This window comes from Lacerta agilis, chromosome 13, assembly GCF_009819535.1.
Source record: "Lacerta agilis isolate rLacAgi1 chromosome 13, rLacAgi1.pri, whole genome shotgun sequence".
NCBI lineage: Eukaryota > Metazoa > Chordata > Lepidosauria > Squamata > Lacertidae > Lacerta > Lacerta agilis.
In genome coordinates, this window is record NC_046324.1 from 18950604 (window position 1) to 18978379 (window position 27776).

Below are 27776 nucleotides of genomic sequence, written 5' to 3' on the forward strand. Positions count from 1 at the left end.
TTGAGTTTGTTGCACACAAGCATTAAATCTCATTGCACAATTTGAGTGTTAGTGTAAGATGCATGGAGGATCACAGGTTCATCACCCCTGGTCTACACTGACTGGCAACAGTCAGCGCTGCTGGGTTCCAGACAGGGTCCTCTCCAATCCTTCCTGGAGATGCCAAAGATTGAACCTAGGACCTTCTACATGCAAGGCTTGTAGAAGGCGTGCCTGGCGTGCTCTGGTCCATGGGGATAGGCGTGCCTGGCGTGCTCTGGTCCATGGGGTCACGAAGAGTCGGACACGACTGAACGACTGAACAACAACAACAAAACATGCAAGGCATGTGCTCTACTGCTGAGCTAGCCCCTTCCCAGAGCCTTTTAAAGTTTAGAACTTGCACTGAATTGTGCTTGGAAGCTAACCTTGCCCATTTTAGGCTAGCAAAGAGTTCAACAGAACTCAAATGCTTTGTGTAGCCTCTCACCCAGAGAAGCCAGCTCAATAACGACAGCTTGCCTTTCTGATTTTATATCTCGAAGACTAAAGAATTCATCTTACCTGCAGAACGACATGGATGCTTTGGCTCCAACAGTGATGGATCCTGAGCAGTTTCAACAGGACTCCAGCTTTCACGGTTAATCTATTAGACAGCAAGAGAGGTGAAAAATTAATGGGGATATTTTCAAGTTGCCTCTGTACCTTTGAGTTACTCATGCCAATGGCATCAGGCTAAACAGAATCAAAGTTCAGCAAATAAAACCCATTGGTGCCTGGATAAGAGGGAATAGTCTAAGGGCTATGCAATACTCAGAGTGCTAACTTCAAACACACACACACACACACACACACATCTATCTCTCTCTCTCTCTCTCTCTCTCTATATATATATATATATATACACACACCGGTATATATAACACTCTGCAAGTAACTGTTTTAAATTTTCTCTCTTTTTAAAGAAAGTGGTTATGTAAACTGCTCCTATCAGAAATATATGATAGCTTGTTGGTTTGTTGGTTTTTAAGAAAACTATTTGGAGGAACAATTTAAGATACAAATATAGATGGGTTATCAACTCCCTGATGATCCATGTAAGAAAATATACAAATGTAATTTAGCAACAGCACCACATGTAAATATTCATACAAGTTTCAATAAAATACCATTATCAGTAGTATTTGGCACCCAAAAGACTTCAGAGAATATATAAATTTACCTCACTTTGTTTATACTGCAGACACTGAACACAAAGGCAGGGCAAGTTCTTATTATAGAAAAAGTTTGAAGGAAACTGCTAGACTATATACAGTATATTGTTTGGTTTCTTCCTGCTAAGCCTATGCACCCTGAGAGAAGAAGGCTAAAACTCAAAGCCTTTGAGTCAACCCTAGAGACTTGGCACCCCTATGTGAAACTAAGTCTTTCCTCTTCTATGCTCTTGATCCCAAATGAAAGGTGGTGAACCTAAGAGAGATACAAGCAGACTTGGGAGAATCCTATGTCTGGAGAAGCAAATGTTTATTTATTTACCATATTTTTCCATGTATAAGACGCCCCCTACTTTGGGGGACCCCAAATTTAGAAAATGGGCATATGCATTATCCATGTTTAAGACGCCCCCAGATTTTTAACCTTATTTTAAATTAAAAAAACAACCTAGTCTTATACACAGAAAAATACGGCATTTAGAGAGAAATGGGGGAGGGGGGAATGGGACAGCTGAATGAAGACATAGCAAGTGTTGGACTAGGATCTGAAGCCCAAGCAACCTAAGGCCAGCCACAGTCTTTCAGCCTAACCCACAAGGTTGTTGTGAGGATAAAACAGAGAGAGAAAGGAACTAGGTACACCACCTTGAGCTCCTTGGAGAAAAGCTGGAACATAAACATAGTAGTAGTAGTAGTAGTAGTAGTAGTAAAAAGAAATATAAAAATAATCTCACTGGGAATGGAACCAGCTGTTGGGACAGAAAAGAAGTACAAAACCTGAACACGAGCACTTCGCGCTGCAACATTTTGTTGTAGATCCCACTTATAAACATGTAAACATATACACACCTGTCTTGTACAGAATTGGATGGTTGGTCCATAGAGCTCAGTACTGCCTACTATTACTTATTACAGCACTTCAAGGTTTGAAGCAAAGGTGTTTTCCATCACTTGCTATCAAAGAATTCCTTTTTTAAATTGGAGAGGACAGGAACTGAACTCAGGACTTCACGCATTTAAAGTATGCCCTCCACCAATGAGCTATGGCCCCCTCTCCCAGGTCACCTCAGTACACTTTGTACATTTTTTGACGCTGGAAAACCTCCCTAAATACAAGTGTTTTGCAAGATTCACCCTTGCTGATATAGCTATAAAATCAAACTAGATTCACTAGGGGTAGGGGGAGATTATTTTTAGCTTTCATTTCCTTTAAAAACCCTCGGGTCTGCATTTCCTTTAATCATGTTTTAATTTAGCCTCCAGCGTGCAAAGGACACGTTTTATTTTCCTGTTTTGTTAAAAGGAGCTTCTGATCCCTGTACGATATCAAGCCCACGTCTGTATTTTGGAGGGAAAGAAAGAAAAGTAGTTCAGATGCTCTAAGAAGATTCCTAGTCATGAAGTTGATAAGTCACCCACCTCCCCAGAGTTTTGACTATTTTGGATAACATGGGGTGGCTAACCCCACCCCACCCCCCAAAAAACCCTCGCAGGGCACCAAGCCGAGGGGGCACAAAAGTAATAATAATAATAATAATAATAATAATAATAATAATAATAATAATAATAATTAAAAAAAACAACGCCCTCCTACCAGATGTCAAAGAGAACAACAACTATCAGACTTTTAGAAGACATCTGAAGGCAGCCCTCTTTAGGGAAACTTTTAATGTTTGATGGACTACTGTATTTTAATATTTTGTTGGAAGCTGCCCAGAGTAGCTAGGGAAACCCAGCCAGATGGGCAAGGTATAAATTGTTTGTGTGTTTGTTCATACCCCACCCATCTGGCTGGGCTTCCCCAGCCACTCTGGGCGGCTCCCAACAGAATATTAAAAACATGATAAAACATCAAACATTAAAAACTTCCCTAAACAGGGTTGCTTTCAGATGTCTTCTAAAAGTCAGAGAGTTGCTTATTTCCTTGACATCTGATGGGAGGGCATTCCACAGGGCAGGCGTCACTACCGAGAAGGCCCTGTGCCTGGTTCCCTGTAACCTCACTTCTCGCAGGCAGGGAACCGCCAGAAGGCCCTTGGCGCTGGATCTCAGTGTCCAGGCTGAACGATGGGGGTGGAGACGCTCCTTCAGGTATACAGGACCGAGGCCGTTTAGGGCTTTAAAGGTCCGTATGAACACTATGAATTGTGCTCAGAAACGTATTGGGAGCCAATGTAGGTCTTTCAGGACCTGTGTTATATGGTCTCGGCAGCTACTTCCATTCACCAGTCTAGCTGCTGCATTCTGGATTAATTGTCATTTCTGGGTCACCTTCAAAGGTAGCCCAATCATTGGGAAGATCCATTTGGGGTTGCCAAATTTTGGCCTTGCTCAGAGCACCATACTACCAAATACTACCGAACAGGTACACCATGCTTGCATCACACATGCAAGACACGGGGCATTCACGCAACACATCAGCGCGCCCCACAGACTTAACAAGTGACGTCAGCATGCCGCAGGGCATGACCACACCATAGGGCATACTAACATCACGCGGACACACTGCGGGGCATGCTGACACCATGAATGCAAGCTGTGGGGGTGTGCATGCATGGCATGCTGATGTCTCGCGGCCCCAGCCCCCTCAATTGCGGGGGCAAGGCAGCGTGTGTACTTCCCAAGTCAACCGTGGAGGAAGACGAAAGAGAACAGCTAGCACACAATTCCTGCATGAACAGAGCGGTCAACATGCTTCTCTAACTAGCTGGTTCTTTCCAGGTGGACCAGAAATAGCTACCAGTAATTCACCAAAGTGCTCTCACACACTCACTTAATATGGGAGGCAAACCTGTATGGTTGATTATAGCAAGGACAGAGTTGTGAAGGCCAGGTGGGAGAGAGAACCACCATTCGTTTTTCCAAGTGCAGATATCCAAATCTCTCTATCTGGCCCTTGGGACTCAACCTAAAGCCTCACACCCTCTCCACAGACCACACCTGTCTTGGGACCTGCTTTGTATTCTGCATGTTTTTGCCTGGCTGGAATGCATCCTTGAACTCTGATAATGCCTCTGATAATACCATAAAAGTTAAATTTACATCCACTGCTCCGCCCACTTTTGCTTCTGGCTCCGCCCACCACTTGGCTCTTAAAAAGTTCCCCATGAGGGAATGTGGCCCTCACCTTGGATGACAACATCAACTCAATCTATTATTAACACATTAAGTCACTGGCCAATGAGAGAAAGCTATCACAGCACTGAAAAGTCACATTTACAAACACAACCTCCAAGAGCGCCGTCACAATCACTCTTATTAACAGCATCTAGCAACAGCATCTGGCCAAACTAGCTATCCCATCACTCAGCACATCACATCACACATTTAAAGCACACAACTTCCCCAAAGATACTCTATGGCAAGATAAGACGGGATATGAATGAGGATTTCCTAACACCTATCCGTTTCACAGTACAGGGCAAAAGAACAGTGACTTCCAATTATAGGAAAGTAGTCAGAATCTGGTCCAATTCACCTGATGGCTTTCTACAAACCTGCCTTACAGCCCAATCTTTGTTATGCCTTGGTTCTGTAGGACTGAAAGGAAAGTATAACATTGGATATTAAGCACAGAATCCAGATTCCTAATAATTTCACCTTCAGTTTTAAAGGACTATGCTTTCAGCCTCCAAACTGCAACAAGGTGCTTCAAAGAATAAAGGCACTGTTGGCTAAAACCTCAAATGCCACAGAGGTGGCCAAATGAAATTTCCAGTGGCTGGAGGCGTAACTTAAGCAATCCTTTTCCCAACTCCATGAAAGCAAACCAGAGTTATATCTAAGAGAATGGTACGACCAGTTCTGCAAAAATATTGGCAGAATTTCTGTACACTTGCAGAATTTATGCAACTCACAGAACTCTGCCCCGTGGGATGCAGGATTCAAGTAACCTTAGCATTCAGAATTTTTTTCATTTTGAACTTCGCAAGTTTGATCAGGACAGTTTGGGTTTCTGCTTTGCTTTCCTCCATCGATGAAAACCAATTGAACTAGACACTTTTGAAATCAGAAACGGCCTGGGAAATCTTATGTGCAATGCCCCTTTAGCCTCCATTTCAGAGAGCCTCCCTCCTTCCCAACTTTATATCCTAGCCAGACTGCAGTGCCCGTTGAACTGGCTGCCTTCCTCCAATCGCCTTCTCTGCCAGGAAACTAAAGCTCTTAAGAGTGACAAAACATTCCCAGACTGCCACCTTACTGTTTAGTGGAGCAGTTACTAATTTTAGACTTGGGGGCGGGTGGAGGGGGTGAAGAGGGAGAGGGAATGCTAAGAACCGTTAGCCAAGAGAGGTATTTGCAGCTCCCGCCTACACACCCTATTTAAAGGCAAAACTGAATCTTTATTCCAATGAGGAAAAAGAAAACACATATACACAAAGTTTGGGTGGCGGAAGGAGGGGGAAGAGGGAGACACCCAGCTTTATATTAAAATGCCTTTTTTAGGCAGATGACAAAGTCATCCACACACAAAAAGGGAAAGTCAAATCACTTGCATTTTCAAAATCAGTCTCCTGGAGTGTGGCAACTTGCATGATTTGTACAGAAATTTTAATTTCTGGGGGTACACAACTCTGAAAGATTTGTATTCGCACACACTTGGTTAGACTGTACACACTGGACAGCATTGGGTTCAGAACTGAAAGGAAATGGGCTCACACAGTTATTCACTTGATGGGAAAATGTGGGTCTGTAAGAAGGGAGGGATTAGTGAGTTCCCATCCATTGGCTGTAGAAGAGCAAAAATGGGAAGGGGGAGAGGAGTAAGGAATTGGCAGTTAAAAAAAAACAAAAACCAACCACCAGAAAAATCTTATATTACCACCACTACTACTACTACTACTACCAATTTACATGCCATAAGTAAGTAGTTCCTGCACTAAGTAAAGGGGGGGTATTCTCAGGAGGGTTGGACCAGATGACGCTTGGGAAAAGCAGAAATTGCCCCCCCCCAATAAAACTCTGTTGCATTAGGATGCAGAAAGTTCAAATTCTCTCTCTACCATGAAGCTTACTGGTGACTGGTTAGCTGAGCATAATCCAGTGAGCTAATACAGGTATGATCACATCATTCGGAATCTGACTGGGGGGAAACCCATTCATATCCATCACTTAGCAATGAACTTTACTGGATCACCGTGAGATCGCCCCTCTCACTCAGTTTAGCCTACCCCATAAGGTTGTTGTGACAATAGAGAGCGCCACTCTGAACAGCTTGGAGAAAGGTGAAATATACAAACAAAAACAGTGACCAGCAGTATGACTACTGTACAGAGTATAGCAAATGCAACCGAGTCAGATAACTATACCAAAAGCCACCGAATGGACAAGTATTTGTCCGCAAATAGGATAATGCTGTAAAGAGAACATAACCCGTCTTTCTATTTTATTTCCATTGTTGTAAGCGCAGTTGTACTGGGCTTATTACCTCTGCGTTCACCTATCGAACCACCGAGAAAGATGTTTAAGTGAAGGTTGTGTGGGGTCCCCCCTCTTTTCTGAAAATCCTATGCAATTTTGCCTGTGAAGATTGCACACCAACCTCACTTCTGAGTCAACGTGCATGGGATCACGCTGCAAAATACTTAGCTCATTTGCAGTTTTAAAGCATGCAATTCGAAATGAACGGATTTCCATGTCCTACCAAGTCCCATCATGACAAACAGCTGGGAAGAACAAGAGCGGGAGAGAAAGCAAGAAACATCTGGCTTCTTCCTGCAACAGGAGCTAACGGAGATGCAGACCATGAAAACCATGAAAAGAAGCAACAGCACCATACCTTTAAGAGCACAACATCCACAGTCCTGTCCACCTTCGAAATGTCACACAGGCTATATCGTCTCTTGTGACGTTCGTACATTTTGTCTGAGGATTGGGGTTATGAAGAGCAGAGCTAATCATCAACTCCAGGGTAGATTCAGCAAGCAAGAGAGAACTCAAAAAAACCAAAAACCTCTCTTCCAGATGTGTTTTTGCTAAGGGTCCTGAAGTCTCAGCAAGATCTCTCTCTCTCTCTCTCTCTCTCTCTCTCTGAATCACATTGAGTCTGGCCAGTTCTCTCAACAGGAAGAAAGGGGGGAGAGAAACTTCACCACTGTGACTGGTCGATTTTTTTTAAAAAAAGACTTATTGGAACATAGAGCTACTTGTGTAAAAGATGCAAGCAGTACGCAGGATGGATATGGTTGGCTATGCAGAAGGAGATTTGCTGCTTGGGAGGGGAGCACGCCAAAGCTTCCTTGAAACTTTTTGCCACTGAAAAGTTTCCCAGTCCAGTTTGAATAGACTTCAAGATCCAAGGAAGAAGAAGAAGAAGAAGAAGAAAGGGGGGGGGGATAAGGACCCAACAACCAACAAAATCCAGATGTTTGAAACAGGAATTTTCTATAAACAGACAAAAATAAAATAAAGGCACGTTGTCGTCTCCCCGTGCAAAAATAAAATAAGATCCAGGCTAGACTAAATCCCAATGTGCCTAATTAAAAAAAAAACGCAAACGTAATTTTGCTGCGGAGAGAGAAAGTGACTGCCAGAGATGTGCCACACTTTTCCTTCTGATCTTCTCTGTGAGTATAGTCAGTTTTCACCAAAGGTTGCTCTAGAGTAAGTCAAAAAGCCTAATGACAGCAGACAGCTGGAGGTGGCGGAAAGGAAATAAAAACCACTCCCTCCTGACCAGAGTTGAGACGTCACCATTTGCTCACTGCCCTGGTGTTGTGTGAGAGCTGAAAACTTAATTGTAATTTTGGGAATGTGATTCATCTCTTTGGCTGGGAGAGGAGAGGAAGAGGTTCCTCCTTTTGGTTCGCCTCTTCCACCTTGAGAAGTAGCCACTCTTGCTGCAAGGATAAAAACTGAGGCTAAACCCCCCAATTTTGTTTCTGAACAAAAAACTCAGGGCTCTTAGAGGATTAGTCCCACCCGCTTCTCTCTCTTGTCCTGGCCCTCGCCTACAAGCGGTGCCCCTTTTGCTCCCAATAGCTTATTCACATTGGCCAAGCCTAGAGAACGAAACACACACTGCCACACAGTTCCTGATTTCAAAATTGATGGTCTCCACACCGGCCCCTGGTCTCTCAGGGGACAGGCTCTTTTTTGTATTTCTGCTTACTTTACTTGAGTTCTTTGCTTCAGAGTCAAAAAGACTCTGTGCAGGGAAAGTCGGGGGCGGAGAACTGGATGATGAAACAGGGGGGGAAAGATGGCAACCTTTCCACCAATTTCATTACAGGAGAGCAGCTATGCCAGCTTGACAAACTAAACACCCAACACCTGCTTCTTCTCCAGTGAAAAAGGGGTACTCGGCAATAAGTAACCCTTGAGGAATTCAGTCTTTGCAAACGCTTGCATGCACTGTGTCCCAAATGCAAACCTTTCAGGATAACACGCAGATCACCATTTAAAGCAGAGATAATGGATATCTCTGAATGCTAAGATCCAGTGCTCAGCTAATGGATCAAACTATGTACACTTTTTCAAACTCCATAAACCAGTATTTTTAAGTATTGGTTTCAATGAGGCTGGTTGATTACTGCTGTTGTTTTTTTAAAAAAGAATGGAACGGAAGTACAGGTAAACCTATGCAAAAATTTACACGGCCCAGAATTAGTTTTGTCCTTCCCCGATCAACAAAGCAGTAACATGTTGGGCAGAGAAACAAATTATTATTTTTATTATTATTATTTACTGGCAAACATGTTGAATATAGCTGCAAAACTGCTCTGGTGATAGGGAGCCAGGTGCATTGGGAATGTCACAAATGCTTGCCGATAGGTGTCCTCGACAGCTGGTTTCTTCTTTGTTTTAAAGGAGGGGTGAATAAACCTTCTGGGCCTTCCAGATGTTTCTGGACCACAACTTCTATCATTCCTGACTGTCCTGGCTGGGGATGACGGGAATTGGAGTCCAAGAATATCTTACTGGGCAGGGGTGCCAGGTTGGGGAAGTCAAGGATAAAGGATTCACAGAGCATAATGCTCTCTAATGCGCCAGGTTCAGAGGCAGCATGCTAGCAGCAGAAACTGGAGAGGTCTATTTGCCTGGAGGGGCATGTGCAGCACATCTGCTTCGCCACTGTGGGAAAGGTTGCTGGACAACACAGGCCTTTGGTCTGATCCCACAGGGCTCTTCTGGAGTTCTTATTGTAAAATAAGGAGCATGGGCTACGTGAGATGAACCCAAAAAGCAGGTCATACATGATTAGGCAGATGTTTGCCTGATCTGATTAAACGGGGGGGGGGCTGTATTTTCCCATTAAAGATGAGGGGAAAACCACGTTAATGGTTTCAAAAAGGAGGCATGACGTGTGGGGAAACAGATTAACGGTTTCCCCTCCAGCCGATGCCATCACCAAAGGATTTTGCAAAAAGGTTCATTCATGCCTGTTTTCCACTGTACTGATTTCAGTGATCGGCATCCTCCCCCCCCCCGGCCCACCTTTGAAGGGGTACACAGTTCAGGCAGGCCACAGCATTAGATGCAGAGTGCTGGAGTTATCAGGCACATTTTCACAGGCCACAGAATCAGATGCTGAGGACACCACAGCCGGAACAAAGATTTGTGGCAAGAAGAGCGTTGGGATTAGCAGAAAGGGCCCATTAATGTCCTCATCAGTCTTTCCTGGAAACCTGAAACAACTCCTAGCACCTTTAAGAGTAGCTAGCTGTTAGCTGGGTCCATCAGCTATGTGTGTGAGCATCGAGGCCATGACATTATTGGGCCCTGTATTTCCTTAGTTGTTTACTTGCTATGTTCATATAGCCATGCCCTTCCTGCCAATGCCCTCAAGACTGCTTTCAACTTGAAATAATGGCATGCCATCCATCAGCTGTGATACAAAAGGAAAACTGAATGGGGAGGGCAAAGGAAAATAAGCACCTCCGTGCTCTCACTTTCACAACAAGGTTACCAAGTCGTTATAATGAGCAGGTTGAATGGCTGCTGAAGGAGATGCTTCTGGGCCGGGAGGAGCATAATGGTGGTTAGCTCCAGCCAAACCTATGAAGAGGCCTGGCTCTCTTCCCTCTCTGCTGTAGCCAGTTGGAATGGCTGAAGGAGGAGCAGAGCCAGTGGAAGGGGCCTCAGTGGCCACATTCACACCATGCATTTGAAGCTTCCCCCCCTAATGGCTGTAGTTTGTTAGGGGTGCTGAGACCCCTAACAAACCCCTTAGGAGACCCCTATTCCCTTCATGCAGCTGCAATTCTCAGTGACTTGACAGTCAATTACTCTTGCCAGGGAACTCTGGGGATTGTAAAGCTGAGGGGACAAGGGGTCTTATGGCGACTCTCAGCACCTGTAACAAACTACAGCTCCCAGGATTCTTGGGGGGGACTGTTTAAAGTGGTATCATAGTGCTTTAAATGCATGGTGTGAATGTAACCACTGCCTCACCTCTCCTGCTATAGAATAGCCACAGAGGGGCACAGTTTTGGTCAGAAAGGAGTCAAGGGCCAGAATGAAGGTGTGGGTTTTGTTGTCTAGCCCTCTCTTACCCTACAGGCTAAAGAAAATGGGAAATGGAAGGCACCAGCCCAGGAACAAAGAGAGGCGGCTGCAAAAGGTGCACCTAAAACAATTTGAGCTCAAAGCCTTTTCAAGTCTGAGCATTCTTCTTCGGGGACAAAGGAACGTACCCCACCAAAAGATAGCTAAAAAACATCTGTTAACGTGGCCTGTGCAGTTCACATGATGTCAGAGAAGTCACATGCTTCAAGAAGGAGTCTTCTTTATCAGAGCCGCTGGGCACAAACTCATGGCATTGGCGTTGTGCAATCCAGGGGTTTCTCTGGCTCTGCACAAAGCCAGAGACAGAGAGAAATTACGAAGGGGATCAATAGTCACCAAACTAATTGAGGCTTCTTCTTCTTCTTCTTCTTCTTCTTCTTCTTCTTCTTCTTCTTCTTCTAAACAGGCAAAGTTTACTTGTAGGCAGGGGTGACTCAGCTCCACTTCCTTCTTGGACACATAAAATGAACTTTGATGAGCTCTGCTGCAAGAAGACCTTCTAAGCTAGAGACTTGGGAATTAGCAGCGTTAAAAAATGGCAAGCAGCAAAACCGGTAACATGCTACAGCTCAGGGTACTCAGGATTTGCCCAAGGTACGGCACACTCTCGTTGCCCCGATCCCCTTTAACTTGGAAGACATGGGGAAGGCAATCTGAGAATTTCTCCTGACTGCTTCCAGCTTTTTCAGGCCCTCCATACAAAGCAAGAATGGTTGTGCTGTTTGGAGTGGCGGGCGCTTTGCCAACCTTGGGATCCAAACACATGTTCTTGCTCCAGTGTCAAAGGCAGCATGTGCTTCTGCTGGGAATCACGAGTGGTGAGAGGTCCTGCTGTATTCAGGTCCTGCTTGTGCGTTCCCATCCGCATCTGGTTGCCCAGTGTAAGAATGGGATTGCTGAGCTAGTTGAGTCTTCTTATGACATTAACCATGCGTCCTTCCGGTCTGTCCCATTAATTTTCTTAAAAAAAACCACACACACATACTAACAGCACTTCACTCCAGAAAGTATAGTTCTTTGAAGCTGGTTCTTTTGCTGCATTTAATTTAATATACATATGAGAAATGGTCCCACCTGATGTATGCCTACCCTGAAACAACATTAATGAATCATGCTCTGTAGCTTTGCCTTCGGCAACAGAGAAACTCCTGAAAGATTGGAAGATTGGAAGTCTGATGGCTCCTCTAACCTTGTCTTCTACTCTTTTGTATATCCCCAGGTTATCCCCATCCTAGGAAAAACAGCACTGGACCGCTAGCAGTACTCAGCCTGCTTGGCCCAGAAGATGGGGCCTGGAACCATTGATCAACATGATTAACCCAGACACTTCTGCTTTCAATATTACGGCATGTCTTTGCAAGTAGCAAGAACCAGGAAGGGGGACTTTTCTGGAGCTGCTCTCTGCATCCCTGCTTGTATGCCACCAAACAGCATACCATCTCATGACAGGTCTTCCCCATTACTCATGCCCCAGTACAGAAAGTGGGGAAAATCCGGACCCCACAAATAATTTCCAGTTTACCTTCTGCCGCTTGATCCAGGAAAGGGAGACAACGAGGAACAACGATGAGTGAAAAAGAAGATGTGTAACATGACAATGAAATGCTTTGGGGGAACTCCTGTAACTTGCTGTGACGTCCTGTGGAACCCCAAGCCCCTATCGCAGACAATCCCACTTTCTGAGAAGAGCAGCAGGAGTGACTGGCAGTGCCACAGAGGAAAGTGGAGTCCCTTAATGTAAGAGCTTGCAACATTTCACATCACTCCTGAGGGACGGTGGTGGACTAAAGGATCCTATGAAGCCTCAGATGAAAAAATAAATACAGCCTTCCAGTTCATTTCACTAAGGGCTTGAATTGATTTATGTTGTGTGTAATCAACCCTACTGATATGTGCTTTCCTTTGGACCACATCAGCGAGGTCTTGTCATCTGGGCAGCCCAGGACCTCCATACACACGACTCAGACTTGCGCCCTGCTGAGGTCACTTAAGTGCTGATACACAGCGGTTTGACTTCACCCCTGGAGGCGCACTCCATTGTCTCTCAAGGGGAAGGCCAACAACAAGCCTTCAGAGCTGATATTATTAATCCCTGCTCCACTCCTAATATTAGAGATGGGGAAAGGTGTTTTATTTATTACCTTTATATACCCCACCTTTCCTCCAATGAGCTCAAGGTGGCATATATGGTTCTCATTCTCCCCATTTTATCCTCACAACAATCCTAGGAGGCAAGGCAGACAGTGGCTGGTCCAAAGTTCACCCAGTGAGCTTTATGGGCGAGTGGGGATTTGAACTTTAGTCTCCCCAGTCTCAGTCTGGCACTCTAACCACTACACCACAGTGGGACAATCCTAGTCTCTTCCACCTTCCAGATTGCAAGTCCTAACCATCAGCCAGTGGGCAAGACTTGCAAAGCACTATGCAGGTACAACTCCCCTTTTGGCCCAGCCATGGCTTTTCCTCACCCACAATATGTCAGGTGTAAGGTGGGTGGACATGGCTTTCCCAAAACAGCCTCATGGGTCAAAGGGGAGGGCTCAGTGGGTCACATTCTCCTTCCCCACCCTATAGAGCTTGCATATCATAGCATGATACACTTCAGATGTTGCAGGAATCCAACCTAGTTAGCCTGACCAATGGTCAGGGGAGGTGGGAGTTGTAACCCAACAACATTTCCAATATACCAAATGTTTAGTTACAACCCCCCCCCCCAGCATAGATAATTATGTTCTAAATGAAGCACCAGGAGTACTTGCTGGAAAACAGCTTCCTAAATCTGTATGAAAAAGTCTTCTGCTTATAACTCCACAGAATGTTTCACCATGGTCGAGACCTCATTCTACATGCCTCAAGCTTACCCAGATCTGGACAATAAAGCCCTGCTGAACTGAACCATAGGTCGGTTGCAATGGATTTCAGCAGTAACACATGCATGGCAGATAATATCAGACAACGCTTGCTTGACGTGATAAGCTGTGTTGGTCACGTGTAAAAGGTCTCTTGCATTGTGATGCAAGGTCCACAACAGACCAAAATCCAAGGAATCCAGAGTTGCAAACTTGGCTACCAAATTCCATCTCAAACAGATTTCTGTAGCACCCGCAAATACACAAAATGCATTACTGTTGTACACAGATCAATCTTCCTGCTCCCCATGACCACACCTCCCTTATTCAAATCACAGCTTCCTTGGTTTAATTTTATATCTGCTTCCATTTCTCTGGGCCTCAGCTGTATACGATTACCAATCGCAGTCCCCTCCCCTTCTTGGTCTGGGGTTTGGCCCACCTCAAGCTTCTTTATGCTGTAAACAGCTGTGGTAAGGAAACGGCCAAACTGCTTGCACTCACAGTTGTGAGAAAACCCACTGCACTCTTCTCACATTTGGATAGAATCTCTGCTGCTCCATCGCCCACAGATGGCAGTTCTCAAATTTCAGACGCAAGCAAAGGGCTTTAAACTGTTGGGTCAGGTCAGAACAAAGGAAACTGCCTTCAGTGGTACCCCGTGTTACGCACGCGATCTGTTCTGGATCGCGCTACATAACATGGGCGTGCTTAACACAAACGCCCCGAAAAAAAAAAACCCGAAAGTTTGCGCATTTTTGCGCTTCTGCGCAAAGTGCGCAGAACGCTTCTGCACACCCGTGCGTCGCACGTGCTCCTGGGAGGACTTCCGGGTCGCAGAGGTCCGTAAGTCGAACGTACGCAATATGGAGCGTACGCAACTCGAGGTATGACTGTACTGAGTCAGACTTGCTCAGTACTGTCTACAATGATGGGCAGCAGCTCTCCAGGGTATCAGGCAGGAGTCTCCACCTGGAAAATGCTAGGGATTGAACCTGAGACCTTCTATGTACACAGATGATGCTCTGCCACTGAGCTGCAACCCTTCCTATATGTATGCATTTGTGTTTCTCCAATTTAAACTCATACAGGTAACCTCATTCAGCCCAAGGGCCACATTCCATTGGGGGCAATCTTCCAGGGGCTGTGCACCAGAGGTGGCCGGAAAAATACATGTTTTCCTTTGTACAGTAGTATAGTTTTCTCACTAACTCAAGCACCCTTTTTGTGCCAGACGAAACAAATTCATTAAATAATTAAGATCCAGCGTACACCATAGTTGTCAACTTTCCCCCTTTTGAAGGGAAATTCCCTTATTCCGAATAGGATTCCTCACAAGAAAAGGGGGAAAGTTGACAGCTATGGCATACACACACCAAGAAGGAGAATACGGTACACACAGTTAACAAATTTCCAAACTATCTCCAAGGACAGGGGTAGAAGACTGGGTGCTTGTATGGGCAACGGCCATTTTGTAAGGGGGTTCTGTTCCTGACAACCACCAACCCCCCCCCCCCCGACACACACACATGCATGCATCAGCAGAGTGCTCATAAGACCAACCCTGTTTGCAGGCAACTTCTGGGTAGGCAGCAACGATCATAAGCATGTGCATGCGTCAATCAGACACGCACAAAATGCTTGCTGCCTATACACAGCAACCTTTTACAAAAAAACTATGCTGGCTACCAATTTGTTTCTGGAACAAAGCTGCAAATACCCTTAAAACTTTTTATCAGAGGCAGGGAGTCTTTTTCAGCCTGGGGGCCCCAATTCCACAGTGGGTGTGGCATGGCCAGAGGCAAAACTGGACTGGGCGGAACAATCGATGTGACTACATTCCAGCCATGCAACCACTGTAAAAGCAGGGTTCACTAACAGGCTGGCTACCTTTTTCTCCCTTGAAAACTGCATAGAGCTGAAAGAGGAAACTGAAAGAAGGATGCTCTCTCTCACTTCCTCTTTCAACTCTATGTGCCGTTTCAAGGCTCAGATTAATTCTACTGGATTCCACTCTTACACAGATCCCCTTGGAAAAGCAAAGTGCGCACATGTGCACTCTTATATTTGTCTCTGATGCTGGGGAGAAGTATCGATCTGGGGAAGGGGGTGGGGAGAAGTAACCAGGGGAAGTAGCGCCCACAGCACTCACTGAACAACCCAAGTGTGCCCACGGGCCAAATAAGCTTGGTGACCCCTTTTTTAAAGAAACCTGCAAACGAGAAGTGCTCAAAACAGAGCAAGGACAAGAAAACCCAGCAGCTAAGCTCTCTAGAGTGCTGATGCGACAGTTCCAAGCTGCATTATTAAAAACATCTGGAAAGAGCTGCAGAATTGTGTGCTTTGCAGAGCTTTCTTTCTTTTTTCTTCTTCTTTTTTTTAATGGAAGCTAACCAGTCATTTCAATTCCAAACCAAAGTCTAGGGCTGCAGTTTTCAAAAAGACACCCCCCCACACACACAGACAGAATTGTGTGGTACTTTATCCAGAAAATCCTCCTTCCCCGTATTATCCCCTTCCACTTGCTGACCTTTTAATAAGGAGGAAATCACAGCCACGCCAAAAACAGAGAACCTCTTTGATATCTGTTTTACATTAGGCTTGTCATGTTGTTATGAAAGCCTGAAAATGATGCAATCTGCAGAAATACTGCAGCGCATTAACGTCCTAAACCGTGTAGCTCTACAGATTAGGGAAAGAAGATGTCAGCTGCTCTTCTTAGCCTGAATCAGACTGAATACCCAGAATCACAACACCAGGCTTCCACAAAAAGAAATAGACACAACCCTAAGAGGTTAGCGTTTCAGACTAGGACTTGAGAGGCCCAGAATCAAATCCCCACTCTGCCGTGAAGGTCACTGTGGGAAAGTAGCAAGCTGCAGAAGCGTGAGGAGAATTGAGGTAAGGGCTGCTCATGGTGGGTTCAAATTCTTTGCCTTATCCCGAAGCACCTCATTGCTCCCGCCTTCTGGAAAGGTTCGCTGCAAAGCAGGGGGAAATCCCTTTACTCAAAGGGACGCACACCTCCTCTCAACCATTCACAGCAAACTGTGGAGGACAGGATCTTTGTGCTGGATGGGAGAATGAGGGGAGGTCACTGTTAGCCTCCTGGCAAGTGACTGCATAGACCTCCCGTTTTCAAATTTCCTCTGCAGAGAGAGAGCTTGTTTTCATTGATCTGTTCATGGAAGAATATGTCCATCTCCGTGCTTTTGCAGAGGGTTCCAAACACATCCTAGGACACACATACAGGTCACAAGGGACACAGACTGGGCCTCACTGTGTTGCATTGCTTGAACAGAGTGTGCCCCCCCCCCCAAATTCAGTTACAATGGGCAAGCTGCCTTTTGAGAAAACCGTTCTGCCATTCTTGATATTCTCCAACAGGAACTGCTGGTAAGCCTTGAAAAAAAAAATCCCCAAACACCACTCAGAAACCTCCAGGTAGGTTATCACGCTTCCTGTTCTTTGATTCCCCCATGCTCAAGTGCCTTCCAGGTAGGAAACATATTTATTGGAACTACCGGTATATTCTGTTCAATTTGAACAACTGCCAGAGAAATGTGTTCTAGACGGAGATGCTAGAAAACATTTTGTTTCTTTGGGCAGAAGTAGTTACAGGGGAGAGGGAAGCAAGCAACAAGGGGGCAGTCTTGAATTCTGCTTTGGGGGAGGCATGCTTTTTGTGTGGAACAGAGAGGCAAAAATTCACTGGATTTAGAATTCGGGTGGAGAACAAATTGGTTTGCATCCCTGTTTTATGCAAATCACATTTTTTATTGTGAGAAAAGCTAATTGCATATTTGATATATATATTTAGTCTCTAATGATCACTGGCTGTAATTTTTGCATCTCATTGCCATTCAACTCCTGCCTTACTCTACTTTAGATTTCACTTTGTGCATCTCAAGAACAGGGTTTGAATCCATGAAAGCTCATGGCCATAACACATTTGCTAGCCTTTAAGGTTGCACAAGACTCTTTTGATTGTTTTTAGTTAGGTATGGTGCTTTGACAGGTGTACAGGTGACTCTGCAAGTTGCCACTGTGAACCAGTTTCTAGGGATCAGCAAAAATGGCCTCTCAAAATTCTTCACATTATTTTTAGGCAGTGAAACTTGGGAAGAATTTCGCCTTGGGAGAAAGAGGTGCATTTCTTCAACTATTTTTCTTAGAAAATCATATTCCGCTGAACACAACTCTTACTATTAATCCATACTGAAAAATCTAAATATTAAATCTGAATCTACAGTTGCACCCAAAGTTAAATGATGGTGAAGAGGAGGGGACCATCTTGCCAAATATTCTCCAGAGGAAGAAGTAAGTTCTCAAACAGTTGTGGAGGAGCTGGGGGGGACGGGACGGGACGCGGAACCCAGTGCTTTTAACCATTTTCCAGAAAACTCTTTTGAGAAATTTCAGCTCAGCCCTGCCAATCACTATTTAGGATCACATTTAAAGTGTGCAAGCATACTGGAAATTATGATTCTAAACTGGGAAAGCAAAGCAGATTCATGATGAGAAGACAGCTTTCTGGAAGTGAAAGGAGCTTAGTCTGTGGTATCAAAAATGACTGATGGGACACAAGCTGATTTATTTGTGGTTACACGCTCTCATGGGGCAAGAGACATATAAGTGAAGGACTATACTTTGCTCTTTATTTTTTTATTTTTTTGCATTCTTCACAACATTATGAAAGAACAAGCACACTGGCAGCTGATGTGGCAGAGACTGCCAAGAGCTCGCATTCTGAAACACAAGTTCCCCACCTCGAGATGGCATCCACAAACTTACTAGATAATGAGACAGCTAAGACCCCGTCTGCACTTCACATTTAAAGAAGCATTACTCTACCTTAAAACAATCATGGCTTCCCGCAAAGAATCCTGGGAACTATAGTTTGTTAAGGGTGCTGTTAAGAGACCACTATTCCCCTCACAGAGCTACAATTCCCAGGGTGGTTTAACAGTCAATTCCTCTTCCCAAGGGACTCTGGGAATTGTAGCTCTCTGAGGGAAATAGGGTCTCCTAACAACTCTCAACATCCTTAGCAAACGACAGCTCCCAGATTTTTTTTGGGGGGGGGAGCCATGACTTTTGTAAGTGCTTTAAATGTTTAGTGCCGATGGTGCCTAGATTAACAGGCAACAAACAGACACAAATAATAGGTGGCATTAGGCAAGTCTTACTCAAACTCCTAACACAATTGCACTGGCTGATTAGTATTCAAAATGCTGGTGTTGACCTTTAAAGCTTTACATGGCTCAGGACCTCAATATCTTAAGGGCTGCCTCTCCCCATAAAAACTGTTCCAGACCCTGCACTTGTCATCTGAGGCCCTTCTATATGTTCCCCTCCCAGAGAGGTTCAGAGGGTGGCAACAAGAGAAGAAGAGGAGGAGGAGGAGGAGGAGGAGTTTGGATTCAATATCCCGCTTTATCACTACAGGGCCTTTATGATGGTGGCTCCACAACTGTAGAATGCTCTCCCCAGAGAGGCCCGCCTGGTGCCATCATTTCATGTCTTTTGGCACCAGGCAAAAACATTCCTCTACCCAGGCCTATGACCATTAAATAATCTATGGCCTGTAAAAGCAGGGGGGGGGGTGTTATTATGATAATTAATTTATTATTCGGCTGACTGTCAGTATACTTTTTACTATGTTTTTATCACTTAAGTTCTGTAATATGTTTTCTATGTTGCACAAATCTTTTGATGAAGGGTGGTATATAAATTGAAATGATGATGATGATGATGATGATGATGATGTGCAATATGGGGATCAGAGGATTGGCCTGCCTCACAAAGTTCTTGCGAGCGTTACTTGAGATATGACTACGGCCATCTCGAGACTTTCAGCAATTTGCAGAGGGATTCAAGCACATACCAGAAATTTAGTTTTGCACAACTAAAGTGGATTAAAGTGCTCTGGCAGTAAGAAATCACTTTAAAAAACAACAACCCGGTAACTCAACTTTTTGCAGTTAAGTGATAGGGAAATGCACTGAAAAGTGTGGGAGGAATGAATGATTAACAGGAAGATGTCTAACCAGCCTACAAGCAAATCACAATGAAAGCAGGATAAATGCTAATTGCCTTAAAACTGCCCGTAAACATACAAATACAAATGTTCAATAAACCTATAGTCTAACCTCCCTACAAGCTTTGTGCAAGCGAACCAGGATGGTCAATAAACAGAGGGTTTAGCATAAATGCTATTACTTTCTGGAACAGAATGGGTCTTGCATAGATCTTAGACAAGATCTAGAAAATCTAGTTACAGGTGGGTAGCTGTGTTGGTCTGCCATAGTCGAAACAAAATAGGAAATTCTTTCCAGTAGCACCTTAGAGACCAACTGAGTTTGTTCTTGGTATGAGCTTTCGTGTGCATGCACACTTCAGCTGAAGAAGTGTGCATGCACACGAAAGCTCATACCAAGAACAAACTCAGTTGGTCTCTAAGGTGCTACTGGAAAGAATTTCCTATTTTGTTTAGAAAATCTAGGTTAGGCAAAGGACATGCCTTACATGCACAAACCCCAGCTTAATCTCAAATAAGGCAGCTGCCTAAAACTTCTGGAGCATCACTATGGACAACATTGAGCTAGATACACCAATGGTCTGGACTCAATATACAAAGGCAGCTTCCTCTTTTCCTAAGAGCTCAGCCTCTTTTTTCACCCTCTGTTAAACAGAGCTCAGAGAAAGACCCTACACGACAAATAAAGATTTCAAAGTAGATCAAGCCTGAATGCCACCTAGTGGTACAAGTGTATCAGAGCAGAGAAAAAGGGCTGGGCTTCTGAACTACTGTACTGTAGTTTTATGGGAGGCAACGACAGACGCTGCTGACTCCGGACATCAGCTAGTAAAATCAGAAACAACTGAGAAGCATCAACCAATACCGTCTCACATCTTATTTATCTCGTAAAATATCAGTCTTGGTGTACTGACCAAATTTCGCTGCGCTCCCTGGCTCTTCACAACAAATCCCTACCAATTTGTTTCTGCAAGCTATAGTTTTACAGCTTGGCTGTAGCAGCAAACTATGGTTTGCCACAAAGCTGGAAGAAAACTAATTAAGCAGAGCATGAGAGAGGAGAAGGGTGGAGTGCCTGATTAGAGGACTCATTCCCACAGGCCAACGCTATGGCTTGGTATGATGCATGAACCAACCTAACTTATCAGTACACCATAACCATGACCACAATGAAAAACAGGCTTCTTTCTCATGTGCTCCCACCAACATACTGTTCCATTAACAAATAAGTGGCTTATAAGAAGCAGGGTCCTTTTGGTAGTGGTGCCAGGTTCATGAGCTGCTCCTCTCCAGAGAGCTCTGCCAAACCCCCAACACTGGCTTGTTTCACTGCTGTCTAGAAAACCGCTGGCTAACATAGTTGTGATTAGAATCACAGAATCATAGAGTTGGAAGGGACCCCAAGAGTCATCCAGAACACCCCAAACAATGCAGGAATCTCAATATGGGGTCACCCATCCATTTTGAAACCATACCGGACCCTGCTTAGCTTTGCAAATGCGCTAACGGGGCACCACTAGGACGGGTTTGTTTTGGTTTTGGTTTCTTCCACCATTGGGAATGTTCTCCAATTACTATTCCAAAAGAAAACTGAGGCATGCATTAATAAATTAATAGTAATTATAATTTGTGTAAAATGAGGGGGCAGGAAAGCTGAATAGCTTTGATCAATGAGGACTAGAAGCCACAAGGTGATGCAGAAAGCAGAAGGAGATCAAGTGCAGAAACTTCACAAAGAAGTAGCAGTGATGGGAGTGGGAAAGTGTTGTTTGCAAATGCTTTGACAGGACGTGGCTACACTACCAACTTAAATTGGGTTTATACACTTTATGGCACCTGCCCCACAAAATCCTGGGTGATATAGTTTGGCAAATAGAATTCTCCATTAGAGCTTCCTTTTCCAAAGAACTAGAGTTCCCAGGGTTCCCTAGCAAGGAGGAGTTGGCTGTTAAACCAGATTAAGTGTGGATATGCCCAAAATTAAGATGGATCATCACACCAGCAAAAAAAAAAAAAAAAAAAGTTTTAGCCAACACTAATCCACTTAGAGAATATTTTCTCCTATGTGTTTTGTTTAAAGATATCACAACACTTGGAATCCATGTGGTTTACTTTACAGTTCCTGCTGGGCATCCTGATAAAAGTCTGAATAAGAAAGGCAGTTCTCCCCTTTCTCAATCTAGCAAGATAATACACCAGACAAGGAAACAGTGAGATTAAAATTGATGTACAGAAAGCATTTAGCATCCAACTGCATTTCCTGGCCAACTATTTGCTTCATTTCCAATAGCAAGGAGCAGAAGTGATGAAGACACTGGCGTTACTTGTTTCATCCCTCTCTTTTTTCTATTTAGGGCGGTTTGAGGCACCCTTGGACTCCATCATCAGTAATTGGAACAGGTCTGTGATTACAGCAAAGGAACATCTCTGCCCAGGGAACAAGCCAGTAATTACAATTCTAATTGGACCCCATATCCTTGCTTGTTTGGAAACAAGACAGTTGCAAACAGGGAAATCTAATCCTTCGTCTCCAAAACCCCTTGCAACCAGTGGGAGAATTTATAGTCAAACGAATGCACTTCGTAAAGCAAAGGGAAACAATCAATAATAATTTTAAAAACTCAATAAAACAGAACTTGGCATGGTTAAATTCATTGGAGAGAGACAGAAGTCCCAACTTTTCCTGACATCTCTAAACCCTAAACTCTCGTGACACTTTCAAAATGTTCTCAGCCTTGATTTTTGGAAATTCAGGATGTTCAGGAAGGGTACTGCATTGTCTCCTTATGCCCTGGGGTCAGGAAGACACATGTTTGATTGGGTCACTATGTCAATATCTCCCTTGTGAAAAGCTAGCCTATCCAGGAGGTGGGTGGGCGAGGTTCTGCACGGGGAGAAAGAATTTAACATGGAGCACACACTTGCCATGTTAAAACTCTCAGAAGGCACCTTCCCTTCTCGACTGTACTAGATGCCTTGAAAGGTTTCCTGGGAGCGAATGCAGCCCTTGAGATGCCAAGTGCTTCCCAATCCCTACCCCCCTGGGTTTAGAGCTATTAAAAGTTCGGGCATGGACCACTTTGAATATTGTGCCCTCAAATATCAGCTGGAAGTTTAGGGGGGAAAGATGAAGTAGAGGAAATGTCCTTTGAAATTCCCAGGACACTGAAGCACCCAACCATTTATTGAGCCAACCACAAGGAAAAGCCCACGGATAAATCCCATAAAAGCAGATTCCAGTGAAATCAATACAGAACAACAATAAGGGGATTTGGAGGCCTAACAAGGATTACAGGAGATTATTTTGCAAAGCAAGGAAAGAAGGCGGAAAAAAAGAAAGAAATTCCGTCCAGTTTGGGGATAGTTAATTAGTTGGTCTGGTCGGCAACCCACTCCTTGTCTATTTACCTCCATTAGCAGCCTATTGTTCAGGATCAACGTCTGATTATTATTATTTTTACATCCACAAAAAACAAAACAAAAGACCTCCTTCAAAACACAACACACAAAAATTAATGAATCCCATATGGAGACATTGACATTATTCCTTGTTTTCATAAGAGGATCAAGTTCTGCTAAAGAAGCTTATTTAATGCAGATGCCGGGGGGGGGGGGTTAGTGGGAATACAGCATAAGATCTAACAGAGACACTCCCCCCCCCTCTAATTTTCTAGCAGAGAGAAGAAGGGACAGGCTAAGAAGGCTGAACAGCTACAAAGAAGCTGGGCTGAGCAGTAAAGTATGCTTCCAGCCCACAGACCTGGTGGATGGGTCACTCGCCATCCCTGAATACTGAAGATGGCCATCCCTGAACTAAGCTAGACGTCTGCAAGGGGGGGAAAACCTGGTTTCCCCTTTCATTTTGCATTATAGGAGCCAGGGTAAGAAAAACAAGCCAGAACTGTGGCTAATTAGGGTTCAGCAGTCAGCCAGAACCAGCTCTCTCTTCCTTCACCACACCTAGATTAGGAATCTGACATCAGGAAGCTGCAAGTGATGATGGCTGTAGAGTAGGGTTGCCATAATTTCCCGGACATAGCCTGTATTCGGCCCTTATAAACAGAGTCTTTTGGAAACAGCAACTTTTGTGTCCGGATTTTCACTTTTTGAAATATATGGCAAACCCTACCATAGAGTCTTCCAGCCTCCACCCACTACGGTGCCCTCCAGATGGAACTACAACTCCCATCAGTCCTAGCGCTGTCTGGGGCTGATGAGAGTTGTAGTCCAAAACATCTGCAGGGAGCTAAGCTGGCGAAGGCTGCCCTAAGCTTACATCAGCTGCTTGCCGTCATTCTTTTAAAAAGGGGGAAGGAATCTAATTCCGTCAGAGTCGGGGAGGGAACATATACAATACATTTCTCGGAAAATTTCAGAGAATTTATTATGTTTACGTTTATGTTTGTTTGTTTATTTGTTTATTTATTTTTGCAATGTATCCAAACAAAAAGGTGCAAAATAGGGATGTTGAAGAATTCCAATGAAAACAAAATGCAGAGGGCAGTGCTAATGCTTGCATATTCGTCTTGTGTCTGGAACAGAAATCCATCCGACAAATACAATCAGTATTTGTTGCTGTTGTTGCTTTTGGTCTGTAAAATACACATAAATCATTATGTGCCCCCCACACACAACATTGTGTTTACTTTGTATTGAAATAAATGTGGTGAAAGAACGGGGTGACATTATTTTTTTTAAGTGGAGAAGGAACTCTTAAGCACCTTCTCCCAAGGGAAAATTCTTCCAAGAGAAATCTCTCATCGATTATTTGCCACTAGGGCTGGGCGGTATCTGGTTTTCAACATTGTGACATATCACCAGCTAAAAATATTGTGATATATTACCGATATATCACAATGTCTGAAATAAGGATGGAGATATGTAAAGGCATTGGCTAGCTTCAAGGTTTTTCCTGCATCGTGATTTTTGCCGGAGCTGGCTCTTGCAATTCGCTGCCCCCTGCATGAAGCAGGGGACAGTTGAGCCAGTAGAGTTAACAGGGGCTACAGACATCGAGAGACCCATTGGCTGGCTTCACAGTTTTCCCACATTGTGTTCCCACACCCCATGATTTGTGATATATTGCCAGGGGAGAAATTCTGAAACCGATATAACAATATGGACTCCAAATTGGGTTTGGATGATATATCAATATATTGCCCGGCCCTATTTGCCACTGAGGTGAAAGGCATGAGCTTTCTGCCAAAAACAACACGTCGTTTCCTCTTGCAGGGAGAACACAAGGCCAACCACCTTGCAAGGTCCAGAAATGCAGGATCACACACACACACACACACACACACACACAGAGAGAGAGAGAGAGAGAGAGAGAGAGAGAGAGAGAGAGAGAACAAGGAAATAAATGACTAAGCCTCCCCTGGTGATAGTGACATGGCCCAGCTGTCTCCATCCATCAGAGTTCGCGTGTCAGATAATCATCAGTTAAGAACTGCACCCACAGCACTCGGAAAAAGCAAGGGAGACTTCAGGGTGCCAAGCAGCAGATTAGAATCAGAGAAGGAAACAGTATCTCCATCTTCCTTGTTGCTGCACTACACCACCAATGCGGAATTAAAAAAAAAAAAATCCACAGCCCAGCAACATTTGAAGATGCTGCGTCACAGCTGAGCAAAGAGGCCGTGGACAGAGAACTGGGATTCCAGCAGGGAGGCACAGGTTCAAATCCTTACTTCACTATGAAGAAGACCCCTGCGTGGGCTTTAAGCTCTCAGCCTAATCTACCCCGCAGGGTTGTTCGGAGGAAAGGGAGAGAGGATCAGAGCTCCTTGAAAGAGGGGTAAAAAATTAAAGGGGGGGGAAGCATTCAGGCAGTTAGGATCCAGAGCTTGGCTCTGAATTGTTGTGACATGTACTATTATCTCAGACGGAAAAAAGTCCTGATGTTGAACAGACCCAATGCCAAGTCTCTGACCTAATGTGTTTGCCCGGCGCTCCTATCTTCTTTCAAGCAAGAATTATCAGCGTATGAAATGGCCGTGGTGTGGTTGGGAAGGGGAGGGGGGCATGAAGCTCAAGATATTCCCCCACATGCTGGAGGTAACAAATGGCTGGAAGGTTAAGAAGGGCAGCCTCTTCCAGCATGAAGGGTGGATATGTCAATCTCTGCTCAGCTCTCTCTATCTTCTTAAAAACGTTGAAAGCTGGCTTGCAGTTTGAGCTTACAGTGCATAGGTAGGCAAACTAAGGCTCGGGGGCCGGATCCGGCCCAATCGCCTTCTAAATCCGGCCCGCAGATGGTCCGGCAATCAGCGTGTTTTTACATGAGTAGAGTGTGTCCTTTTATTTTAAATGCATCTCTGGGTTATTTGTGGGGCATAGGAATTTGTTCATATTTTTTTTTCAAAATACAGTCCGGCCCCCCACAAGGTCTGAAGGACAGTGGACCGGCCCCCTGCTGAAAAAGTTTGCTGACCCCTGTTACAGTGCGCCTGTCTGGTAGCTGCACTGGGAAGCTGAGCTTTTGCTGAAAAGCTCACCTAGCCTTGCAGGTTCTCTCTTGCAAAGTGTATCTCCCTTTCTTTCAATAAGCTGCAGGGGTGGCGATACCAAAGAAAATTACGGTACCTTCAAGGCTGCATGCAGACTTTTAACGTCTTGCCCTCAGTTCTGCCAAAAACCTGTACACAGGCCTAACGTTTGGGAGACTCAGCTGCAGCATCCAGGACATTGACCCTGCCATGCGTTATAAGAATGAAGTAGATGCACCCGCACAGTGAGTATTTGTGCTCAAAATGAGTACCTGGATATGTGGGTGGTAACTATACAAAAAGGACCAGAATTTTACATTAGATCTTCGGTAGCCAGCATGGTGTGTAATGACTAGGACCTGGGGAACCAGGGTTCAAGTCCCCACTCGGCCTCTCGGTCTAACATACCTCACAGGGCTGTTGTGAGGATTGAGACAGGGAGGAATCATGTACACCAGGCCTGTCCAACAGGTCAATCACGATCTCCTGCTTGTTTGTGGGGTGCCCCTGGTCGATCGCGTTATCCTGAGCGATCTACCAAAAAATATATATGCTGCGTGGCACTCAACGTCTGCGAGAGACGCTGTGGCTTTGGAGCATGCAGGCTCCCCGCTGCCGAAACTGTCCGCCACTGGCTCTCCCTCAGCTGTAGGGCGGTCGGCAGACTCCACATCACAAGGCATGCGATCTCCCCCAAAAAAGCTCAACAAATTTGGGCAGATCACTGCCATTTTTTAAATAGTGGGAGTAGATCGCAGACTCTTGGGAGTTGGGCATGCCTGATGTACACCATTTTGAGGTCTTCGGGAGAAAAAGCTGGGATACAAATGCAAAAAACAAAAACAAATGTTGAGGACTATGCTGGCTGGGGTTGATGGCAGTTGTAGTCCACAACATCTGGGAGGACGCCACAATGGCTAAGTAGGACAATATGAAGAGGTGGACGACCACCACACTTCCTCATTTTCAACCTATTTCATTGCTTCCAAGGAGCACCCTTTCCCCATTGAAGCTGCTAAGATACTGCAATAGACATCTGACATCCTCTGTGCCCCACTAAGTACTGGGGGCGCTGGCCAGAGAAAAGGCCTTCTCTGCAATAGCCTGCCCCCAGAATACTCTCCCCTGGCACACTAAGTGCCAACCTCACTATCATTTCGGCATCAGGTGAAAGTGTTTTTTTAATTTAATTAATGGCATTGTTACATCTATGCAATCCAGGCATTAGCATGGGTGGTTTCTTTAACAATTGTTATTACGCAGCTATTTTGTATTGTTTCAAAGTTTTTCTGGCGCTTTATTATCTTCTACATACAATAGAGACAAAGGGGTCTCTACACAATAAGCTGCCTTATACCAAGTCAGACCACTGGTGCACCTAGTTCAGTATTGCCTACACTGTCTGGCAGCAGCTTCCCAGGGTTCCAGGCATGGGACACTCCAAGCCCTACCTGGAGATGCTGGGGATAGAACCCAGGTCCTTCTGCAGGAAAAGCAGGTGGGTCTACCACTGAGCTATGGTTCTTCCCCTAAAACAAGTCTAATAAATCAAAATCAAATCACTTCCCTCGAACTGAAATTTCCAGACAGTCCTCATGCACAAAGAGCACATTGCAGGATTTTAATCAAGGCAATGAATGATTGCTTTCATACTCAATGCATTTTGTTTGAAGGGGTGGAGGGGATCGTAGACCTCAGC

At 44.7% G+C, this 27776-nt stretch overlaps 1 protein-coding gene across 6 annotated transcripts in view; it reads right to left on the bottom strand.

The window, feature by feature from the left end:
- AKAP13 (A-kinase anchoring protein 13) overlaps nucleotides 1–27776 on the bottom strand; it is a 117628-nt gene that overhangs the window by 73474 nt on the left and 16378 nt on the right. For 4 of the 6 annotated variants that reach the window (XM_033166803.1, XM_033166806.1, XM_033166805.1 and 1 more), the window contains exons 1-2: nucleotides 6973–7153; nucleotides 544–625 (exon numbers count right to left, since the gene is read on the bottom strand). In XM_033166803.1, the coding sequence (XP_033022694.1) occupies nucleotides 544–625; nucleotides 6973–7053 (163 nt within the window). In that variant the 5' untranslated portion in view covers nucleotides 7054–7153. Of the gene's footprint in view, nucleotides 1–543; nucleotides 626–6972; nucleotides 7154–27776 lie in introns of those variants that run through there. The other 2 variants (XM_033166807.1, XM_033166804.1) reach the window with 2 other exon arrangements.